The 19246-nt window shown below is 43.2% G+C and overlaps 1 protein-coding gene across 1 annotated transcript in view; it reads right to left on the bottom strand.

The window, feature by feature from the left end:
- Nucleotides 1-2467: 2467 nt before the first annotated feature.
- The window catches only part of RASGRF2 (Ras protein specific guanine nucleotide releasing factor 2), a 229871-nt gene continuing 213092 nt past the window's right edge, over nt 2468-19246 (bottom strand). The window contains exons 23-27 of the mRNA XM_019796394.2: nt 17422-17619; nt 11856-11935; nt 10802-10919; nt 10140-10208; nt 2468-6917 (exon numbers count right to left, since the gene is read on the bottom strand). Of these exons, the coding sequence (XP_019651953.1) occupies nt 6825-6917; nt 10140-10208; nt 10802-10919; nt 11856-11935; nt 17422-17619 (558 nt within the window). The 3' untranslated portion in view covers nt 2468-6824. The remainder of the gene's footprint in view (nt 6918-10139; nt 10209-10801; nt 10920-11855; nt 11936-17421; nt 17620-19246) is intronic.

The following is a 19246-nucleotide window of genomic DNA, read 5'->3' as shown; positions in this document are numbered from 1 at the left end:
GGGGACGGAGACAGGCGGCTGACTTGGAGAATAACCCCCTCCGCGCGCCCCAGCCGAGCACTGAGAGGGAGAAGATGTGTAAAGCTCCCTCTCTCCAGCGGCTAACCAGGCTCTGAGACAGGGACCAGAAGATGTCCTTCCAACTTGTTGTCTAGGGCCTGGATTCACGGACAACGACAATCACGTTTCTCTTTTAGATCAAGCCATCTGAAGTAGACTGCCAATTTCCCTTTCAATCCGCACCGGTTTAATGGTATCACCCAGGAGGCCCTGCAGGCCACATCCCTGCTTAAAAATAGCCCTCCTTGGGACATGCGCCCCAAACCAGAAAGGTTGACTGTAAATAGCAGTGACCCACGAGGACTTGGGCCGCAGCCCTGACATTTCAGAGGGAGCTGCCTGGGTCTCTGGTGGCGGTCACGTACCCAGCCTGTGTGGCCAGGTGCACATCACCAGCTGGATCCTTTCCCTTTTTTTCTCAGGGTCCAACTCAGACAGGGGGTAGAGCCCAGAAATAACCTCCCACCTAGAGTGGTTCTGAGTTTCTACTTCTTTTAATTAGGACCCAAAGCAAAAATAAAAAGGTTACCTTTGCATGGGGTTACTGGCTGGGAGGGTGCATGAGGGGACCTTCTGGTCTGGGAAGTTTCCTGGTTTGGGGGTGATTGTATGGGTGCCTACATGTGTAAAAATTCGTCAAGCTTTGTACACAGGATTCAAGCACCTTACTGTGTATTGGTCATACCTCAGTTAATATATATGCTATCATTTTGACCTTACACTGAATCGAAATTTTTCCAAAACGATACTTACCTATCTACATATGATATACCCTGATATTTTCTAGGCTCTTCTATGTTATTTCATTAAAACATTTGCAGACTGGGACCAACCAAACCGATTGCATGACCTTCTAGAGAGTCGGAGTTCCCAGTTTGCACATTCTATCATAATGGACCATGGTCTCTCCAGCCCCTGGGGGGCTCCCCCAGCAGAACGGGCAGCAAGCTGGAGGTCTCTGGGGCTGACGAACTGTTCAGTAGGCTCGGCTCTGTGGGTTGGGGTTAAGGGTAACGTGGTGGGGGGGAGTTTAGGATTATTTCTTCCTAAAATGGCTCTTTTGTGGGCACACTGTTTCCAGGCATTTCAGGCACCAGTTGAAATAAATCCAGTGACCCTGAAGGAACCCAGATCCCAGACCCAGAAGATGATGAGGCTTTGATGAGCATGGAGATGTAGAGATTAAAGAACGGTAGTTACAATGAGAAACTCCTCTTCTTTCTCTTTTTTCCCCAATTCCATACTAATGGACATTTAGTGCTTCCCACTCCTCAAGACCCCCCTTACCTCAAGCCCTCATCTTTTACAGGGTCATTTTACAGAAGTTAGTAAGATCAGAAGAGAAGTGGGCACATGGCTGAGAAAAGGGGGCACTGCTTTTCTTTGGGGGACCTGGCCATCTTGAACCTTATGACAGGGGTGGCAACCTCTACAAGTGACTCAGCATGATTCCACAGTTCCAAAAATCCTTCAAACATGATCCCTGTCGTATGCCGTTTATTGCTTTCTCATCACTGCCAACTCCCTTCCAAGTTCGGGGGCTCTCTCCACACCTAGTAGCCGATGTGGCCACGTGGCTGGCTCCTGCTGTACAGACACGAACAGAAGTGAGGCGTGCAGCTGCCACATCACTTGCTTTAGGGGAACTCTGTCCTGGGCTTACTCTCTTTCCCATTCCCGAGTCCAGCCGGAGTCTGGATGTGGTGGCAGGCAAGGGCAATGCTGTGTGGGATGGCCAACCCATAACATAAGAAGAACCTGGGCTCTTGAATGCCCACCAGCCTGACTGCTCATTTCAGAATTGGGAAAGGAAGCCAAGGAAAGAGGAGACACCCGAATTCTTCCTTCCCTCAGTTCTCACTTGTGCGCGACAGCTGCCTCATGCTCTCTTCAGCTCGAAATGTTATCACTTCATCTACTTGACAAAAGAGTATTTTTATATGTGTTATTCCATGTAGCCATTGCAGTAATTCTAAGACAGGTACGCGTCTTATTTCATAGGTGAGGAACTTGGCCTCAGATGGCTCAGTAGCCCATCTGAGGTCGGAGTGATGGCCGGGCCAGGTCACCTGAGCACTCAGCCTGTTCATGAGTGTTGAGTCGCCATTAGATGAACCGAGCTGTTTGGGTAGTAATGAGTTCTGTGTGCTTGGGGGTGTTCAAAGGTGGTCAAACGTGGGCTGGGGATGTCACAGGAAAGATTCAAGCACTGGAAAGACAGTGGGGCTCGATGGCCCTTGATATTTTTTCTGAGGTTCCCCCGAATTCTCTGATATTTTAGTGCCTGCAACATAGGCTTCTTCCAAACTTTATTTTCTCCTGAACTTTAGAAGTAAATGATTATCTGAAGAAGCCCATTGCTAACAAAGAACACGAGGTAGAAAAATGCAAAAAGAATCAATGAAGAGACTAATGAGATTTTCGAGAATCAAGAAAGACAAAATTTAATTTGCATATAGGTATAACCCACACCCCACCTGGCAAGTGTTAGGCTACGGCACAAACTCCTCTGTCAGAGTCACAAACGTTAGCAGATTTGCAAAGTTACTGGACACAAAGGTTACACTTCTCAGAGTAACACACGGTCTGTCCATCACACACACACACACACACACACACACACACACACACACATAACAAAGAAATACATTTAAATAATTCTCTGCCAAAGAGAGATGAGGATGGTAATCACGTTACCTCACATTTGGACCGCACTTTACAGTTTACAACCGAACCCATTTTGTGCTGACGACAGCCCTGTGAGGTAGGCAGCACGGGAATTACAATTAGTTCCATTTTGCAGATGAGGGAATGGGCTCAAGGGGCCTTTAGCACGACCTGCGGCTCCCCAGCTCGCAGGTGGACATCCGGGCCTCGGGCTCAGCGCCAGGGCGCCTCAGCCGGCTCCTTCACAACTGCCTTTCTAGGGAAAAAACGAAATGGGTTGTGCAAAAGACAGTGGTTCAACATCAAGTAGAACTCTTCTTTTCCTTGGGCTGATGAGATCAAGTACAATCAACCCTAACGTTAATGTCAGGCTGTGTGGCGGCCAGGAGGAGTGATTTTCTCAATCATCCCTGCGTTTATAACTACAACAGAATGGTTGTTTTCTACTCTAGCTCTGCCCTGCCTTGATTTTAAGTCACTCACAGCCATGGGAAAAAATGACACTGTGATTAGATTTCATTGACTCGAGTCTTATTCTCAGGATGCACGTAGTGGCGTCTGTAATCAAGTCATCAGCTCCACTTACAATCTGCTGTCTTACTGAAATGAAAATGAATCACGTTCCCTTTTTCCTTCTGGCTGTGGACATTAGTCTGGCTCTATTCTTTAGCCATAAATAATATATAACTTATTCCACCATGTAATATATATCCCATATATAGTATATCCTATTTCAATAGCAGTAAAAATGATAAACTTCACAGGTTGGATTAAAAAAAATCTTTAAAGCAAAGACAAAGATTTTTTTCCCCAGGGGGAATAAAATCAAACTTTGCAAAGAAAAGCTAACTAAAATCCTTTATTTCAAAATAAAAGTTATTCTGGAGGGGGGAATAACCCCTCTATTGCATTACTTTTTTAGTTAAGAATTTAAAAAGCGGCTCCATCATTGCCGACCCAAGGTTTTGTCTTAATACGGGGAGAGAAGAGGTGCTGGCCCATTATCATATACTCTAAATGGGAATGTAATGGGTTTTTTTCTTCCAAGTTATTCAGTATCTATGAGTTTCATCTGTTTTTAAGCAGTACTTTAAGATACATGAAATCTAACAAACACTAATGGGGGCTTTGTGGGAGAGCCACTTGAAGTATTACAACAGTAGTCAAAAATTCTCTCTTTAAATTCCTTCAGAGAAACACTAAGGAAAAGTGACAACATTCTACTTCGTGCCTAAACCTGTCACATAATATACTGGCTTAAGTAAGAGATTTGTCCCTGCAGCAAAACTGGATGTCTTAGTTAATAACCAAAGGCATCCCCTCAAAGTCCCAAGATGATTTCATTGACAGTACAGAATGTGGGTATTCATCCGAAAGCATGAAATTGGCTTTTACTTCTGATTTTCTAGGTTAATTTTGCGATAATACAAGTGTTTGCTATTTGGTTGTTAGGGGCTGACCTGCCTTCTATTCTCAGAAGTGGGTCTCATATAATGGAATACAGGCAGACACAGCTGGGAGTGCACAGTCCAGCAGTAAATAGGAACGTGAAAGGCAGAAGAGGTTGGGTGCTTTGGCCATTATAAGCCCTACAGATTGCTCTTGGCAATTTTAAATGTGGCCAAACTGAGTTTTTTTAAATGCACATTCTTATCCCAGATGGTCCAGAAACGGTGCAGATCATCAAAAGGAGCTCCCTTGGAGGTAGAGTTCTCTCTTTTTGCAGTTCCAGCAAGGTTTCAGACTCTAGTAAGCCGGAAGAGCTTGTTACTCAAGAAAACGCTAAAGGTCACCATAGCAATTGACGGTGCCGGTAGCTGACCACTGGGGGGCGCTTCCAACACTCTGCAGGAACCAGGCGAGAAAGCATTGTCTCTAGTTGAGGAAACCCTGGCTCTCCAAAAGGGGAGGAGCATTTGGAAACTCCTCTATCTCACATTTTTCTTTAGTAAGAAGGGCTGCAGTGCCTCTGGAACAATTGGGTCAGAGAAATAAGGGTCCACACACAGAATGACCTCTTCCCTTCTGGAAGACTTTGGGGACCTCAAAGCAGAGCACAGGGACCTTTCCACATGTTGTTTTGCCTGAAACTGCTATGTGTGTGGCCCTGCCACTGATTTTTCCTGGTTTTAGTCCACCTTCCAAGACTATGTTTTTAAGCCAAGGAAGTTAAGCTTTATTTTCCTTTTCTTCGGCAAGACCTTGAGGTGCTTGGTGAAGCTGACATATGTTAGTTTAAACCCTCAGTATGTGAACACTGAGAAATAAATTGCAAGTTATGCATCATTAGGATTCAAACAACCCATGCTTCTTATCATGCGTCAAGAGGCATAACCTCTTATTTGAAACTAAACAGAACAAACAAGCAACTTCTTAAGAAAAAGAAAGCATTCATATGTAACCCTCCTTGGGTTTAGTGCTACACTGTTGGCTAATATGAGCTATTGAAAATATTTTTGGAATGGTCTTCAAATATTATCAATATTTTCTCTTAGTTACTTGGCATTTCACTATATAGTTATGTACAGAGATGGCCCTTACCATGCAGGAAAATGGACATTCTCCACCTCCATGATACATTATCAACACTAGTGTTTCCACTGGGCCTTATGAGCCAGCAAGTTGAATTTATTAGTCAGCCGTTAGTTCTAACAAGATAATTAAAGTGCAAAGAAGGAGGGAAAACAGCTAGACAGATCAATTTTTTCAATGTCAGCATCAATATACTTCATGCCTCTAAGAGAAATCATCAAGCGCGATAGGCTCAGGTAACAATAACTGCATGTTTCCTCTTTCTTCTTTTAAAGCAGAGCTCTCCCTGAGAAGAGAAGAGGGAGGTAAACGTGAGATAGCCCTATTTCTTCAACAACCACGAATCCTGGGAAAAGGAAGGTCACTTTCCCAGCACAGGGGAGCAGGACTAACCCCTGCATTTAGTCTTCGGAGAGAAGAGCTGTTGAGTGGTTGATCCCATCTCCCATACACATAGAATATATTCACTCATAAATACCCCCAACTTTAAAAACAAAGATGACCAGGGAAGGACTGTCTACTAACAGCACACAGACGTGTGGGTTTTAAAAAGAACATCCCGTTAAACAACATTTTTAAAAATACAACCAGTATTCATAGCGTAAAAATGGTTCGCGTAAATCAGAAAAAAATTCCCACATTCCCGTAGGGAGGGTGGAGGGGAAGGAGCACGGCAAGGTGCAGAGATGATTTTTAAGTATGTCTGATCACTCAGCCTAAAACCCCGTGGCAGTTTGTGACCCTCTGTCCCATTCCACAGTTCTGAGGGTGAGGCGCACGGACACATTTCCGCAGACTCTGCACCTGTCTCTCTGAGGGCACTGGCTTCTCAGGCACCACCGCCTCAGAAGAAGCCCCTAGCCCACCTGAAGTCAGCCCCTGGCTGCAATCCCCTGGGGCAAAGGTCTTCATGTCTTTCCCGTCCTGTTGCTTAAAGACCAAAAAAGCAGTTTCAGAACATGCCATCGCTCCAGCGTAAATATCTAGAATGTACTAAAAACCATGCACATGCTGTAGACTGACATTGTTTATGTGGTGGCCGTCCCTACAGAGGAAGCCTCGGCTTTTCTGGAAGCTTGTGATGCAGAAAATAGGACAGAGGCAGTGATAAACCCTAAGAGAAGACTGGTTAGGTGTGTACCCAGGCCAGTAAAGCGCCCGACTAACAGCTCAGGCTTTTCCCGTGATCCTTGTCCGTGAGTTCTAACAGAGCACGGGCACACTTTCCAATCGGCCTTCTTACCTGCTTCACTGAAATGGCTACCAGCATCTCCTATATTACATTCCCTTATGAAAAATGCACCATCAGCTCTACCAAAGATCAATCTTTTCGCCTTCCCACCCCAAGTCTGAAAGCATCTGTCTTTGACCCCAAACAGCTGGGCTTCCTTGGCTGGAGAGAGCATTCCAGGTCTGTTCCGTCTTCTTCGGTGCACGGGGTGGGGTGGGGGCCGGCTTGGTCTCCATCCCCGGTCCTCACTGCACTGTGGGAAGCATGGCATGCACAGTTCTGTCCGTCCCGCTTTCCATGAGAATTCCACAGACTCAGGGGCAAGGCCGGACCTTCAAGCAGGGAGCCGAGGTTCAATTTTTAGTGACAGTTCATACAGCGTATCTTCATCTATGATGAGGGCTTTGTCAAGCAGGTACTGAGTGACCTGGAGGAACAGGGAGATCCTAGTTTTGGGTTCTTTCAGAACACGAGTACGTACATTTTCTGAATGGAAGCTGACACAATTCAACATTTTCTCTTGAATGTTTAAAAATGTTCTATCATTGTTTAAAAATCATGAATATATTCTCGTTGTAAAAAAAGAAAAGAAAAAAGAAGAGGAAAGAAAAGAAAAGAAAGAAAAGAAAAGAAAAGAAAAAAGAAAAGAAAAGAAAAGAAAAGAAAAGAAAAGAAAAGAAAAAAAAAAAAAAGAAAAGAAAAGAAAAGAAAAAAGAAAAGAAAGAAAAGAAAAGGAAGAAAATCACACATTTCCAGTCCTCTCCCAGCTCCTCACCCCGGGCACGTCTCTGAAGAGGCACAACTGCTATCATCTGGTTTGTATTCTCCAGAGCGTTCTGTCTTTCTAGATCTTACATGTCCTCATAGAAATCTTTTCTTCCCTTATAATTCCCCGGTACATCATACTCTGCTTTTGTCTCTTTGGTGGAACTCAGGGAGAGCTCCCCATGTCAGAACGCGAACTGTTGTACACCATTAACATGTGAGCTATCAGAGTTTATTTAACAATCTCTTATTGATGGGTGCTTAGCTGCTGTCAATATTTCACTATTACACAAAGTGACAGTGAAATCCTTGTTTGCACGTTTGCTTAGTGGTCACATGGGAATGTTCCTTTGGGGATGGACACAAGAAATGAAATAAAAGGAAATGACATAAAATAAACATGTTGGGGCCTGGAGTATTTCTGTGGAAATATTTCTTTAATTTTGTTGAGATATAACTTACATAAGAAAAATTAACAGTTTGATCTGCTTTAGCCTATTTATTCGGTTCAGGACCACCCCCTACCCCAGCAAGTTCCCTCATTCAGCTGCCCAGTCAGCCTGCTCCCAGGAGTGGCCCCTGCTATGATTTCTAGCCCCACGCATTTGTTTCGTCCACTCGAGAACTTGACGGAAGTGGAAGCGCACGGCACGTACTTGGGTGTCTAGTTCCTTTCACTCAGCGTAATGTTTTGAGGTCCTTCCATGTTGTGGCGTAGATCACCAGCCTGCCCTGTCACTGTGGAGTGGTGCTGCGCCATAGACACCACGTTTGCGGTTCCATTCGTCTATTTATCATGGGCTCTTTCCAGTTTGGGGCGATTATTAAGAAATGCTATGAACATTTTCTACAAGACTTTCAGGGGGCATATTTTCATTTGCCCCTGGAAAATACCTAGGAGAGAAATTCCTGAGTCATAAGGTAGACGCGTATTTAATGCTTGAAGAAATATCCACACCACACAGTCTTCTAAAGAGGACGAACCATGTTATCCTCACCAGCAAAGCAGAAGACTTGTGGTTGCTCAGTTCATCAACTTTTAATCTTAACAGGTGATGGAAAATAACCTCTAAAACCGCTGTGCCTACAGTATGAGAGTACCTGGCATCCCACACTCTAACTAGAGGTTGATAGTAGCAGCATTTTCCAATTTTGCTTATCTGTAAGGAGAAAACGATGTCTCATTTAATCTGCATTTTTTTCCTTCCCACTAGTGAAGTTGAGCATTTTAAAAATATTTACTGGCCAATTTTGTTGCTTATTCTGTGAGTTACCTCACCTGTTTAAAGCTTTGTCGATTTTTCTATTGAGTTGTTTATACTTTTCTCATAGACTAATAGGAATATTTTTATTCTGCCTCTTTGTTTTGCACGTTACAAATATCATCTCCTAGGGGCGCCTGAGTGGCTCAGTTGATTAAGCGTCTGACTCTTGATTTCCGCTCAGGTTGTGACCTTAGGGTCGTGAGACTGAGCCCCTCGTCAGGCTCCATGCTAGGTGTGGAGCCTGCTAGAGATTTTCTCTCTCTCCCTCTCTTTCTGCCACTCCACCCTGCCCCCTCCCCCGCTTTCTTTCACGTGTGCTCTCTCTCAAAAGAAAATTAAAAAAAAAAATCACCTCCTAGTCTACTGGTTTTATTTTTGCTTTTTAAATAATTGCATTTTGTCTTATAGAAGTTTTTAATTTTGATGCAGCGAACAATCAAGCTTATCTTTTACAGCTTATACATTCTCTGCTTAAGAAGGTCTTTCAAATCTAAAGGTTGTGGATATTTTGTACTATATTTTATTCAGATAATTTATTTTTTCTTTTTATATTTAGGTAATGAACTCGTCTGGATTTTTTTTTTTTTAATTCTATCAGATGGAGAGCCAAAATTCCTATTCCCTTTACGTGACTGGTCAATTTCTTTCTGGCACTATCTTTAAATGCCTCCTTTATTCCATATCAGATTTTCATATAGACAAAATCTGCATCTGGACTGTATCCCACTCCACTGAATTTGTATTCCTATGCCAGTGTAGTCCTGCTTTATTCATTACAGTTTTAGGGTATGTGTCTATATCTGGTAGGGAAAGCTCTTTCTTACTCTTCTTATTTTTCAAAAAATCCGTCTGGGTTTTTGTTATTGTTGTTGTTGTTGTTTTTGCCTATCTAAGCTTCTTTATGAATTTCATGATAAGTTTATCAAGTTCCATGAAATAATAAGGAAAAAAAGACTGTGAGTTTTATGGGAATCTTCTGTACTACCTTCTCAATTTTTCTGTAAAGTTAAAATGATTCTAAAAAACATCTATTTAAAAATGAAGGAAGAAAGAGAGAGAGAATGAGAGAAAGAAAGAGAGAAAGAAAGAAAGACCAGTTGTGGCTGGGATGGAGGAAGAAAGGGGGTATATGATGTGAGATGAATTTTGAAAGACGAGTAGGGGCCTTGTGATGTCAGACTTATTGGACACATCAAGACTTTTTCTTTCTTTATCTGAAGAGCAATGAAAAACCTATAAAATATTTTACACAAGGGACAAACATATCTTACTTTGTGTTTCAGAGAGTTCTATCTGGCTGCAATTTGTAGAATGGATTTTGCATTCTAGAGTGAATGCAAGTTGACCAGGTAACGGATATTGGTAGCTTGGGTCAGGATGGTAATGGTGTAGACAGATTTATGAGAAATAGAGAATATACAATCAATAGAACTTGATAAATTGACGTTCCTTTTGCCTTCTTTCTTTTTTTCTTAATTAGAGTTGCCAAAGAGTTGTCTATTTTATTGGTCTTTTCTGTGAGTCAGCTTTGATATTATTGATCAACTTCACCACTGTTTCTAATTCATTAATGTCCACTTTCTTCTTTATTAATTTCCTTAACCACCACACAAAATTACCTTTGGCTGATGGTCTATTCGATAGCAAGTCTGCTGGAATTGGCGTATCTCTCTGATGATGTGTGATATCTAAGAGGGAAACAATAACAACAAAAGCAAAGCGAAAGTATTTCCTTGTATTGCAACACATTCTGCCACATTCTGCCGGGCCCTATCCTCGAGTCCTCAGGCACTTTCTCCAGTGAAGCGTCAGAGCCCTGCCCTATCATTTTCTGTGCCCAGCCAGGGCTTTCTTGCCCTGCAATGAGCCATGTGAAATGCAAACAGCAAGAAGATACTTCGCAATTGGAGGAACAGCTGGCACTGGGTGACCTCAGGTTCCACAGGGGCAAGCGCTGGATGTTACTGTCCTGGGGCTCCTTGTTCTAACTTGGTGCTCAGAACCTGGCTGTCCAGCAAGAAACCTTCAGCATCTGTCTGTCACTGCTCCGTCTCAGAAAGTCATCCCCGGAGCTTCATTCCCCAACCCTTTGCCCAGACTGCATGCAAGCTGAAATACCCCCGCTGAAAATCGCTTCAATCAGCCACATCGGATATGGAACCCAGTGCTCCTCCCCCTTCCACCTCAGAATGAAAAAGCAAACAGTGAGCTCTGTGACTCAGCCTCTTTCTCTAAGCCACTGAAGTCACTGAAACAGGCTAATGATGAAATTACCACCTACCATTCTCATCTTGGAGAAATTAACAAGGCCTTCCTCAGTAAAGTTTGGTGTTCCCTCTTCAATAAATGCCAGATCTGTCAGGTACATCCCCAGATAAGGAACGGCTGGGGGGTTACAGCTGCAAAACCAACAGACACCGTTCTCAAGCTCATTCACAAATAGCGACTCCCCTCCCGTGTTTAACAGGAAGCAACCGTGTGGCTTCAATCCTGAAGAATAGTCTTCTAATCCCATCTGCACAAGCACACTCATGGTATGAAGAGTTCTCAGTACAGCTCACAACAAACTGAATAGAAAATTACAGCCTATGTTTTTACAACGCGCTTGGGACAATGGTGTGTTCAAACAACAGGATGTCTTATAGACAAACACAAAGTGTGTGCAGCAGTACTCGTCTGCAGTACTTGTAAACTGGCTGTGCTTCTCCAGGGAGCAAGAACATGGAGGGACCTTCAAGAACTGGATAGAAAAACCAATGTGATTAGAGCCTGTAAAGCTTGTTTTCTGCCTTCGTTACTATTTCAATGTTTTAGAAGGTATAGACCTAATGGATATCACCACTGCACTCCAAAGTGATGCCTTCTTTGTGTTTGTCCTTTGAAAAGGGACCTTGGTCTTCTCGGTGCCAAGAGTGAGGAGGACATGGCCTTTTGAACCAGAGAGAACTGGGTCTGAGCCCCAGCATGAACACTTGCTAAGTGATTCTGGGAAAACTCTGTGAACCACAGTCTCCTTATTGTGCTTAGATTAATAAATACCAGATCAAGAAACTTTTTATAGTAAAAGATGGTTTGAGTTCAGAGTAAAGGATGGTGATATTTTCTCCTTATTTGGGATAGTCTGCATGCCACCAGGATGTCCACAGGACACCTACTGCATGCACAGTATTTCAAATGTAAAGAAAAATCAGGAAAATACCTAGATGATGGAAGTTGCTCCCCATTTGTTTTTCTTTTCAAAGCAAAGGAGGAGGTAGGCCACTATTTGTATACTATATACATTTTTAAAATATATTTCTGAATTATGAGTAAGTTAATAATTAAGATAAACATACTTTTTAAGGGTTTCTCTGAGATTTTTAAATCTTCCTTCAGATGAAACAGTTTTCTGAAGCTTGTCCATGAGAGCTTTTGTCTGGAAAGAAACAAACAACTTAGCATGTCAGGAAAATACTCCTGTGGTTTGACAAGATGGGTAAGTTACCGAGAGATCCTCACTTCCCTTCCACACTGGCAGGTGCGGATACCTGTGTCTGACTGCTGTGATGTGAGATGACTTTCAAAGAACAGACGGGGTATTATGACTGCATTGATGTTTTAAAAAAATGTGGAGGGGCACCTGGGTGGCACAGCGGTTAAGTGTCTGCCTTCGGCTCAGGGCATGATCCCGGCGTTCTGGGATCGGGCCCCACATCAGGCTCCTCCGCTATGAGCCTGCTTCTTCCTCTCCCACTCCCCCTGCTTGTGTTCCCTCTCTCGCTGGCTGTCTCTATCTCTGTCGAATAAATAAATAAAACATCTTTTAAATAAATAAATAAATAAAAATTTAAAAAATGTGGAGAAGAGAAAGTGACTATACCGCTCTTTTAGCCAAAAAGAAGAAAATGTGTAGAAAAGAAAAAGTGCAATGCACAAGAAACTTAGGGACCTACAGAACTGAGAAAGCACATGTTGAATTAGGGAATCTTAAATGGGAGATCTCATGTCAGGTGGTTTTCACGGTGAATCTTTTTGGGTGTTAATCTCCAAATCATCCAAACACAGATTTGGTTGCTTGGCTATCTTCTGCTACAAAACTTTTGGTTTTTTTGTTTGTTTGTTTGTTTGTTTGTTTGTTTTTTAAAGATTTTATTTATTTATTCGATAGAGATAGAGACAGCCAGAGAGAGAGGGAACACAAGCGGGGAGAGTGGGAGAGGAAGAAGCAGGCTCACAGCGGAAGAGCCTGACGTGGGGCCCGATCCCATAATGCCGGGATCACGCCCTGAGCGGAAGGCAGACGCTTAACCGCTGTGCCACCCAGGCGCCCCNACAGCGGAAGAGCCTGACGTGGGGCCCGATCCCATAATGCCAGGATCACGCCCTGAGCGGAAGGCAGACGCTTAACCGCTGTGCCACCCAGGCGCCCCAAACCTTTTGTTTTGTGATCATCTTCCTCACCTTGTTAGAAAAGTAAAACTGACATTTACCAGGAAATAAAACTGTTGTTGACACTGATGTGGAGTTTCTCACATGGCCATGAGCGAATGGTAGGGCGGCCCTTGGGGATGATGGCCCACTCCTGGCAATACCCGTGCCCGGGCAGGATGGCAGGGAAAAGCACTTGGAATGCCTGGGTTGCGACTCCTCAGACTACTCTGTCTCAGTCCGGAGAAGAGCTGCACGATTGGTGAGAGCTTTCAGAATGACTCAAAGGGCTACTTCCCCATCCTGGTTCCTGAGGACTCTGAGAGAAGATAGCCAGCATAGCCTGGGTAGGGATGGAGGGGGTGGGGGGACAGGATGGGGCTGGGCGTGCCTCCCGCCTGGCCCAGAGCTGGCCTTGGGCTGAAAGAAGCTGCACAAACACAGTCTGTCCTATGGCCGCAGACAAAATTTGGTGGGCTCCAGACTGCCCGGTCTACCAGGCCTTCTGGATGTCTCCCAGCTACAGAGCAGACGGTGTGAGGAAAGAGTGGGAAGCAGGGCATATCTGCAGCCAGGCACCACCTCCTGTGACCAGACCGAGGTCCTGGGCCCAGGACAGCAGACCATCACCCGTTCTAAAGCCACTGTGAGTGAAACATTCGTGTGACTGAAATGGTATATTCTACTTAAAGCCTCTACAGGTAATATATTCAAATTTGAAAAAAATATTTCAACATCAGTCTTCTCATCCCTATTCTGTAGTCAGTTATCCCTAAAGCTGCAGCCGGTCAAAGACATGAGTATCACATAAGTCAACTTCAGGGAAGGCCTAATGGTTTCTTTTCTTTTCTTTTTTTTTCTCAAGTTTTAATTTAAATTCCAGTTAGTTGACATACAGTGAAGTATCAGTTTCAGGTGTAGAATTCAGTGATTCATCACTTACATACAACACCCGGGGCTCATCACAACAAGTAACCTCCTTAATGCCCATCACCTATTTAACCTATCCCCTACCTCCCCCAGCCCCCCTCCCCTCCAGTAACCCTCAGTTGGTTCTCTATAGTTAAGAGTCTGTTTCCTGGTTTGCCTCTCTCTTATTTCCCACCCCCCCTTCATCTGTTTTGTTTCTTAAATTCCACACGTGAGTGAAATCATATGATATTTGTCTTCCTCTGACTTATTTTGCTTGGCATAACACTTTCTAGCTCCATCCACATCATTGCAAATGGCAAGATTTCTTTCTTTTTTATGGCTAATATTCCACTGTGTGTGTGTGTGTGTGTACACATCCCACATTTTATTCATCAGTCAATGGACATTGGACTCTTTCCATAATTTGACTATTATTGATAATGTTGCTATAAACATCAGGGTGCATGTATCCCTTTGAATGGGTATTTTTATATCCTTTGGGTAAATACCTAGTAGTGCAATTGCTGGATCACAGGCCTAATGTTTTCTTAAAGAAGACCAACATCAGATGAAAAAGGAAATAGGAGAAGGGAAATGAAAGAGAAGGCAGAGGAGTGACTTACTGACCTTGATGAAGTGTGACAATGTGTGTGACAGGATAATATGCTCTTTGTATCCAGTGCTCAATGGCTAAGGCTACCATTGCCTTAGAAGGAGGCAAAAGTCAGCCACGACAAAAGCATCAGTGTCCAGTTTTTAGATTCTGATACAGCTGTTTGAAGCCCATTTTAAAAACAGTATTCTAACACCCATTCATCATAAAAGCTATCAAAAAACTAGGAAGAGAGTAGTTTTCTCAATTTTATAAAAGCATTTACAAAACACCTATAGCTGGCACTATCCTTAATGGTGAAAGACTGAATGTTTCCCCACAAGACTGAGAACAAGGGAAGAATGTCCTTTCTCAGCACCCTTATTCAACATAGTATTGGAAGTTTAGATAGAGCAATAAGGCAAGAAAAGGAAATAAATGTGTACGAATTGGAAAGAAAGAATTAAGATAGTTCCTATTTACAAATGACAATTGTCTGTGTAGAAAATCCCAGGGACTCTACAAAAAAGCTCCTGGAACTGATCAGTGAGCCCAGCAAGGCTGCAGATAGATGACCAACACAAAAAAATTCAATAACATTTGTACAGACTAACAATGAATGTGTGGAAACCAAAATTAAAAACCATAGTAACATTTAAAATTTCTCCAAATAAAATGAATTATTTAGGCATAAATCTAAAAAATTTACACAGGACTTATATGCTCAAAATTTCAAAATGCTGATTTAAGAAAGCAAAGAAAGCCTAAAGAAATGGAGAGACAGACTTTGTTTGTGGACTGGAAGACTCAACAGAGTAAAAATGTCAGTTCCCTCAAATTGACTGGTTTAATGAAATTCCAATAAAAATGTCAGTAAAGTTTTTTTAGACATAATTTTTTAACTAAAACTTATATGGAAAGTCGCAGCACCTAGGGTAGCTAAAATAACTTTGCAACAGAAGAATACAGTGGGAGGGATATAGAAAGAACTCTCAGATCCCAAAGGTAAAAAAAATCCAATTAAAAAATGAGCTGCAGACATTTCATTGAAGAGGATAAACAGATGGCAAACCAGCATATGAAAAGATGTTTAACATCATTAGCCATTAGGAAAATGCAAATTAAAACAATAATGAGATATCAAAACGGTTAAAATAAAAAATAGTAATAACACCAAATGAGGGCAAGAATTTGGAAAAACTTGTTCACTCATACTTTGCTGATACAAGTATAAAATGGTACAGCCACTCTGGAAAAGAATTTGACTGTTTCTTATAAAACTAAACACGCAATTACCATATGATCCAGCATTTACACTCTTGGGCATTTATCCCAGAAAAACGAAAACTTACAGTCACACAAAACCTATGCGTGAATGTGTATAACAGCTTTATTTGTAACAGCCCCAAACTGAAAACAACCCAGATGTTCTTCAAGGGGTGAATGGTTAAAATGTCCTATATTTATACCTTGAGTACTACTTAGCGATAAAAAGAAACGAAGTATTGATACGTGAATGGATCTCAAGGGAATTTTTTTAAAAGGCAATCTCAAAATGTCATATACCATATGATTCCCTTTATGTAATGTCCTTGAAATGATGAAATTTTATAGAGATAAGAAACAGATTTTTGGTTGCCAGGAGTTAGTGAGGGGCAGGGAGGAAGCAGCTATGGTTATAAAAGAGTGGCCGGAGGGATCCTGGTCATAGCACTGTGTTGTATCTTGACTGCAGGGGGAATAAAAGTGCATAGAAGTAAATACACACAGGCCCAAATGAGTATATAGGTAAAAGAGATCATCTGAATAAGGTCAGTGGATGTTACCAATGTTAACTTTGTGGTTGGGATATGTTTTCAGTTACACCATGGGTTACCGTGGGGGGCAGCAGGTGTAGGGTACAGGGGATTTCAATTATTTCTTCCAAACTGTATGTGAACTTGCATGATCTCAACATAAAAAGTGTGTGTTTGTTTGTTTGTTTAAACAGTACTCACAAAAGCTGTGGTTTTTATTTGCAAGGTCAAGGCTTTGTTCACAAACAAAAGAACTTGCCTCTGGCACCAGGAGGACATGGAGGTATCTGGAAAATTCCGCCAATGCCCTTTGAGAGGGCCAGGGTAGTTACCTACTAATGAAGAGTTAGCCAGCCCACCAGGGATCACCAAGGGCAGGGCAGCCTGTAGGAGAGGGGCCAGTGGGAGCCAATGAGGGCTAAAGGAGAGGTGAGGTCAGTTAAGCCCCCCTGTTCCTGGGCAGGCCAGGCAGACCACACATAAACCATGCATGGGCAATTCACAGTGGCCTGCGCCCAGGGACCAACTAGCAGAAGACCACAACAGGAGACCAGGGGGTGCACACGGCCTCCCAGAAGCCCAGAGGAGCCTTCCCCAACACCCACCAGCACCCAGGGAGAAGGCCAGGAGAAAGGGCAGCGGGGAGATTGTGATTTCATTTGAATCTTGAAAATATCGAATGAAAATGGTAGGTATGAACAAGCTAAGTTCAATTAAAAGAAAATTAAGAAAGTTTTCTGCACACTTAAGTCATTATGCCAAAACTTTACTACATAATAACCAAAAAAAAAAAAAAGTGAACACTGAGGCCCTAGGGCATTTATACGCTTACTTTGGGGAGAAAGAATGGATCCACGGGACATCGCTGTGTTCACTTGGAATCAACATGCCTTCTCTAAATAATTTAGGACACAACTCCTCCCGACCGTCAACCGCACCGTTTGAGGTTGTCCCCAAATATGTTATAATGAATGTTTGGGGTTGTATTTGCTTTTCTAAATTAACCAATTAGAAGTGCACATGAGTGAAATCAATTACGTGGTAAGAACGCACTAATCACCCATGTTGGCACCTTCCTTTGGCAAATGAGCTGCTCGATTCAGTTCATTATTTCCTAATTAGTAATATTTCACTTGGCTCTGGTCTCCCGGCCCCTCCTGTCAGCAGCGGGCTGTGTGGCACACTGGTGCTCACCTGCTTGGACACCTTGGCCCAGGTTTTCTTCAGCCTGTAGATGGCACTTCTGTTTAAGGCTGAGGTGATCTCCAGCACGCCATTGTAGTTGTGCAGGCATCGGCAAATGTCTGCCACGGCCACCCACTTCTCTATCGCGTTGGCACGGGAGCTGACATCGGCATAATTCATTATCTGGGAGGCCACCAGGTTACTCATCTGAGACAACAGAAGAGCCAAGAAAGGCCAGCTAAGAGCCAAAGAAGTGCATTCAGGCAAAACACCTGAATTACCCAGAGAAATGTCAGGAAAATAGGATGCCGAGGGACATGGAGATCAAAGCCCACATTTAGATACCAACCTTCTGAAAAGACTAAAGAGTGTAGTAATAATAATAACAACAAGAAACTAATGGGAACCTGTTCATCCTCAGAGTGACCAGAGGGATCATTTGGAATCAACGTGTTGGGGGAACAGGTCATTTTTTTCATCAGTAATTTTGATGGAGTAATTTCCAGTAGTTACTGAGGAAATGGAAAAGAATGAGCTAACTCCTGAGGAATGGCAACTTTGCTGATGATGGGTTTCACTCCTTGGGGACTCTCCACATGCTCCTTCACCCTTGATGGGGGGGGGCAGGAATCCCCAGTTACCACAAAAAAAGAAAACACATTTACCCCCAATCAAATCAAATTCTAACCTGATCCGCTCTCAAGCCAGACCCATTTAAGGACAGGGGAAGAGAGAACATTTATTCCCACCAGAATGAACAGGTCCTACAGTTTCAGGGGTAAGTACTGTAATGCTATTAGTTGAAACCAAGAGAAAAAGAGGCAGCTGGCACAGCTGAACACTTAGAATATAGAGGGGCACCTGAGTGGCTCAGTCGTTAAGCATCTGCCTTTGGTTCAGGTCATGATCCCAAGGTCCTGGGATCGAGCCCCACATCGGACTCCCGGCTCAGCAGGAAGCCTGCTTCTCCCTCTCCCACTCCCCCTGCTTGTGTTCCCTCTCTCGCTGCCTCTCTCTCTGTCAAATAAATAAAATCTTTAAAAGAAAAAAAAAGAATATAGAAAGGAAAAGGACAATTGAGGATTGATTACTAACAAAGGGAATGCAAGGTCTGTAATCTTATATCCATACACTTAATCTGGTGAATGTACCCATTCTCTGACCATTCCATAGGTATTGTAGATCTCACAGTGTCTCAGAATTATCATTGTACATATTCATTAAAAAAATATTTTGTACTGAGCACCTAGAGTGGACTAGGCATTCTTTTAGGTTCTGAGAACAGGAAAAACAAATAAATCAGCATCCCTGACCTCAAGGCACTGAGCCTAGTTAGGTGGTAAGGTGAAGGGAGGCAGAGACAAACAAGTAAATACCACATTGTGAAAGGCAAAGCTAAGTCTGCATGGAGGGGTCTGGGGACATGGAGGTAGCAGGCGGCATCTGGCCTAGTAGAGAGGAGGCTTCCAGAAAGAGGTCATCCCTCAAGTAAGTCCTAAATGATGAATAGGAGTTAGCCACTGCTGTCCATCAAAGGAGAAGAACGCTTGGAAAGGGACAGAGGTAGAAGGCATGGTGTAACAGAGGATCTGGCAGTCGCCTGAGGGGCACAGGGAAGACCCGAGAGAGACACAGATGCCCGGTATGCAGGGCTCTTGTAGGCCATTTTGAGCAGCTGGGATTGTATCCTAAAGGTGAGAAGAAGCCACTGACAGAATTGTGTCATGAAAATGATATAAATAGATTGGTCTTTCAGAAAAGTTATTTCTGTGACACTCTGTGAAGAATGGATTGGGGGGCAAGGAGATGATAGTGGGGACGGTGAGGTAGGAGG

Source organism: Ailuropoda melanoleuca, chromosome 3 (genome assembly GCF_002007445.2).
Source record: "Ailuropoda melanoleuca isolate Jingjing chromosome 3, ASM200744v2, whole genome shotgun sequence".
Lineage (NCBI taxonomy): Eukaryota > Metazoa > Chordata > Mammalia > Carnivora > Ursidae > Ailuropoda > Ailuropoda melanoleuca.
This window is presented reverse-complemented; position numbering and strand designations above follow the sequence as displayed.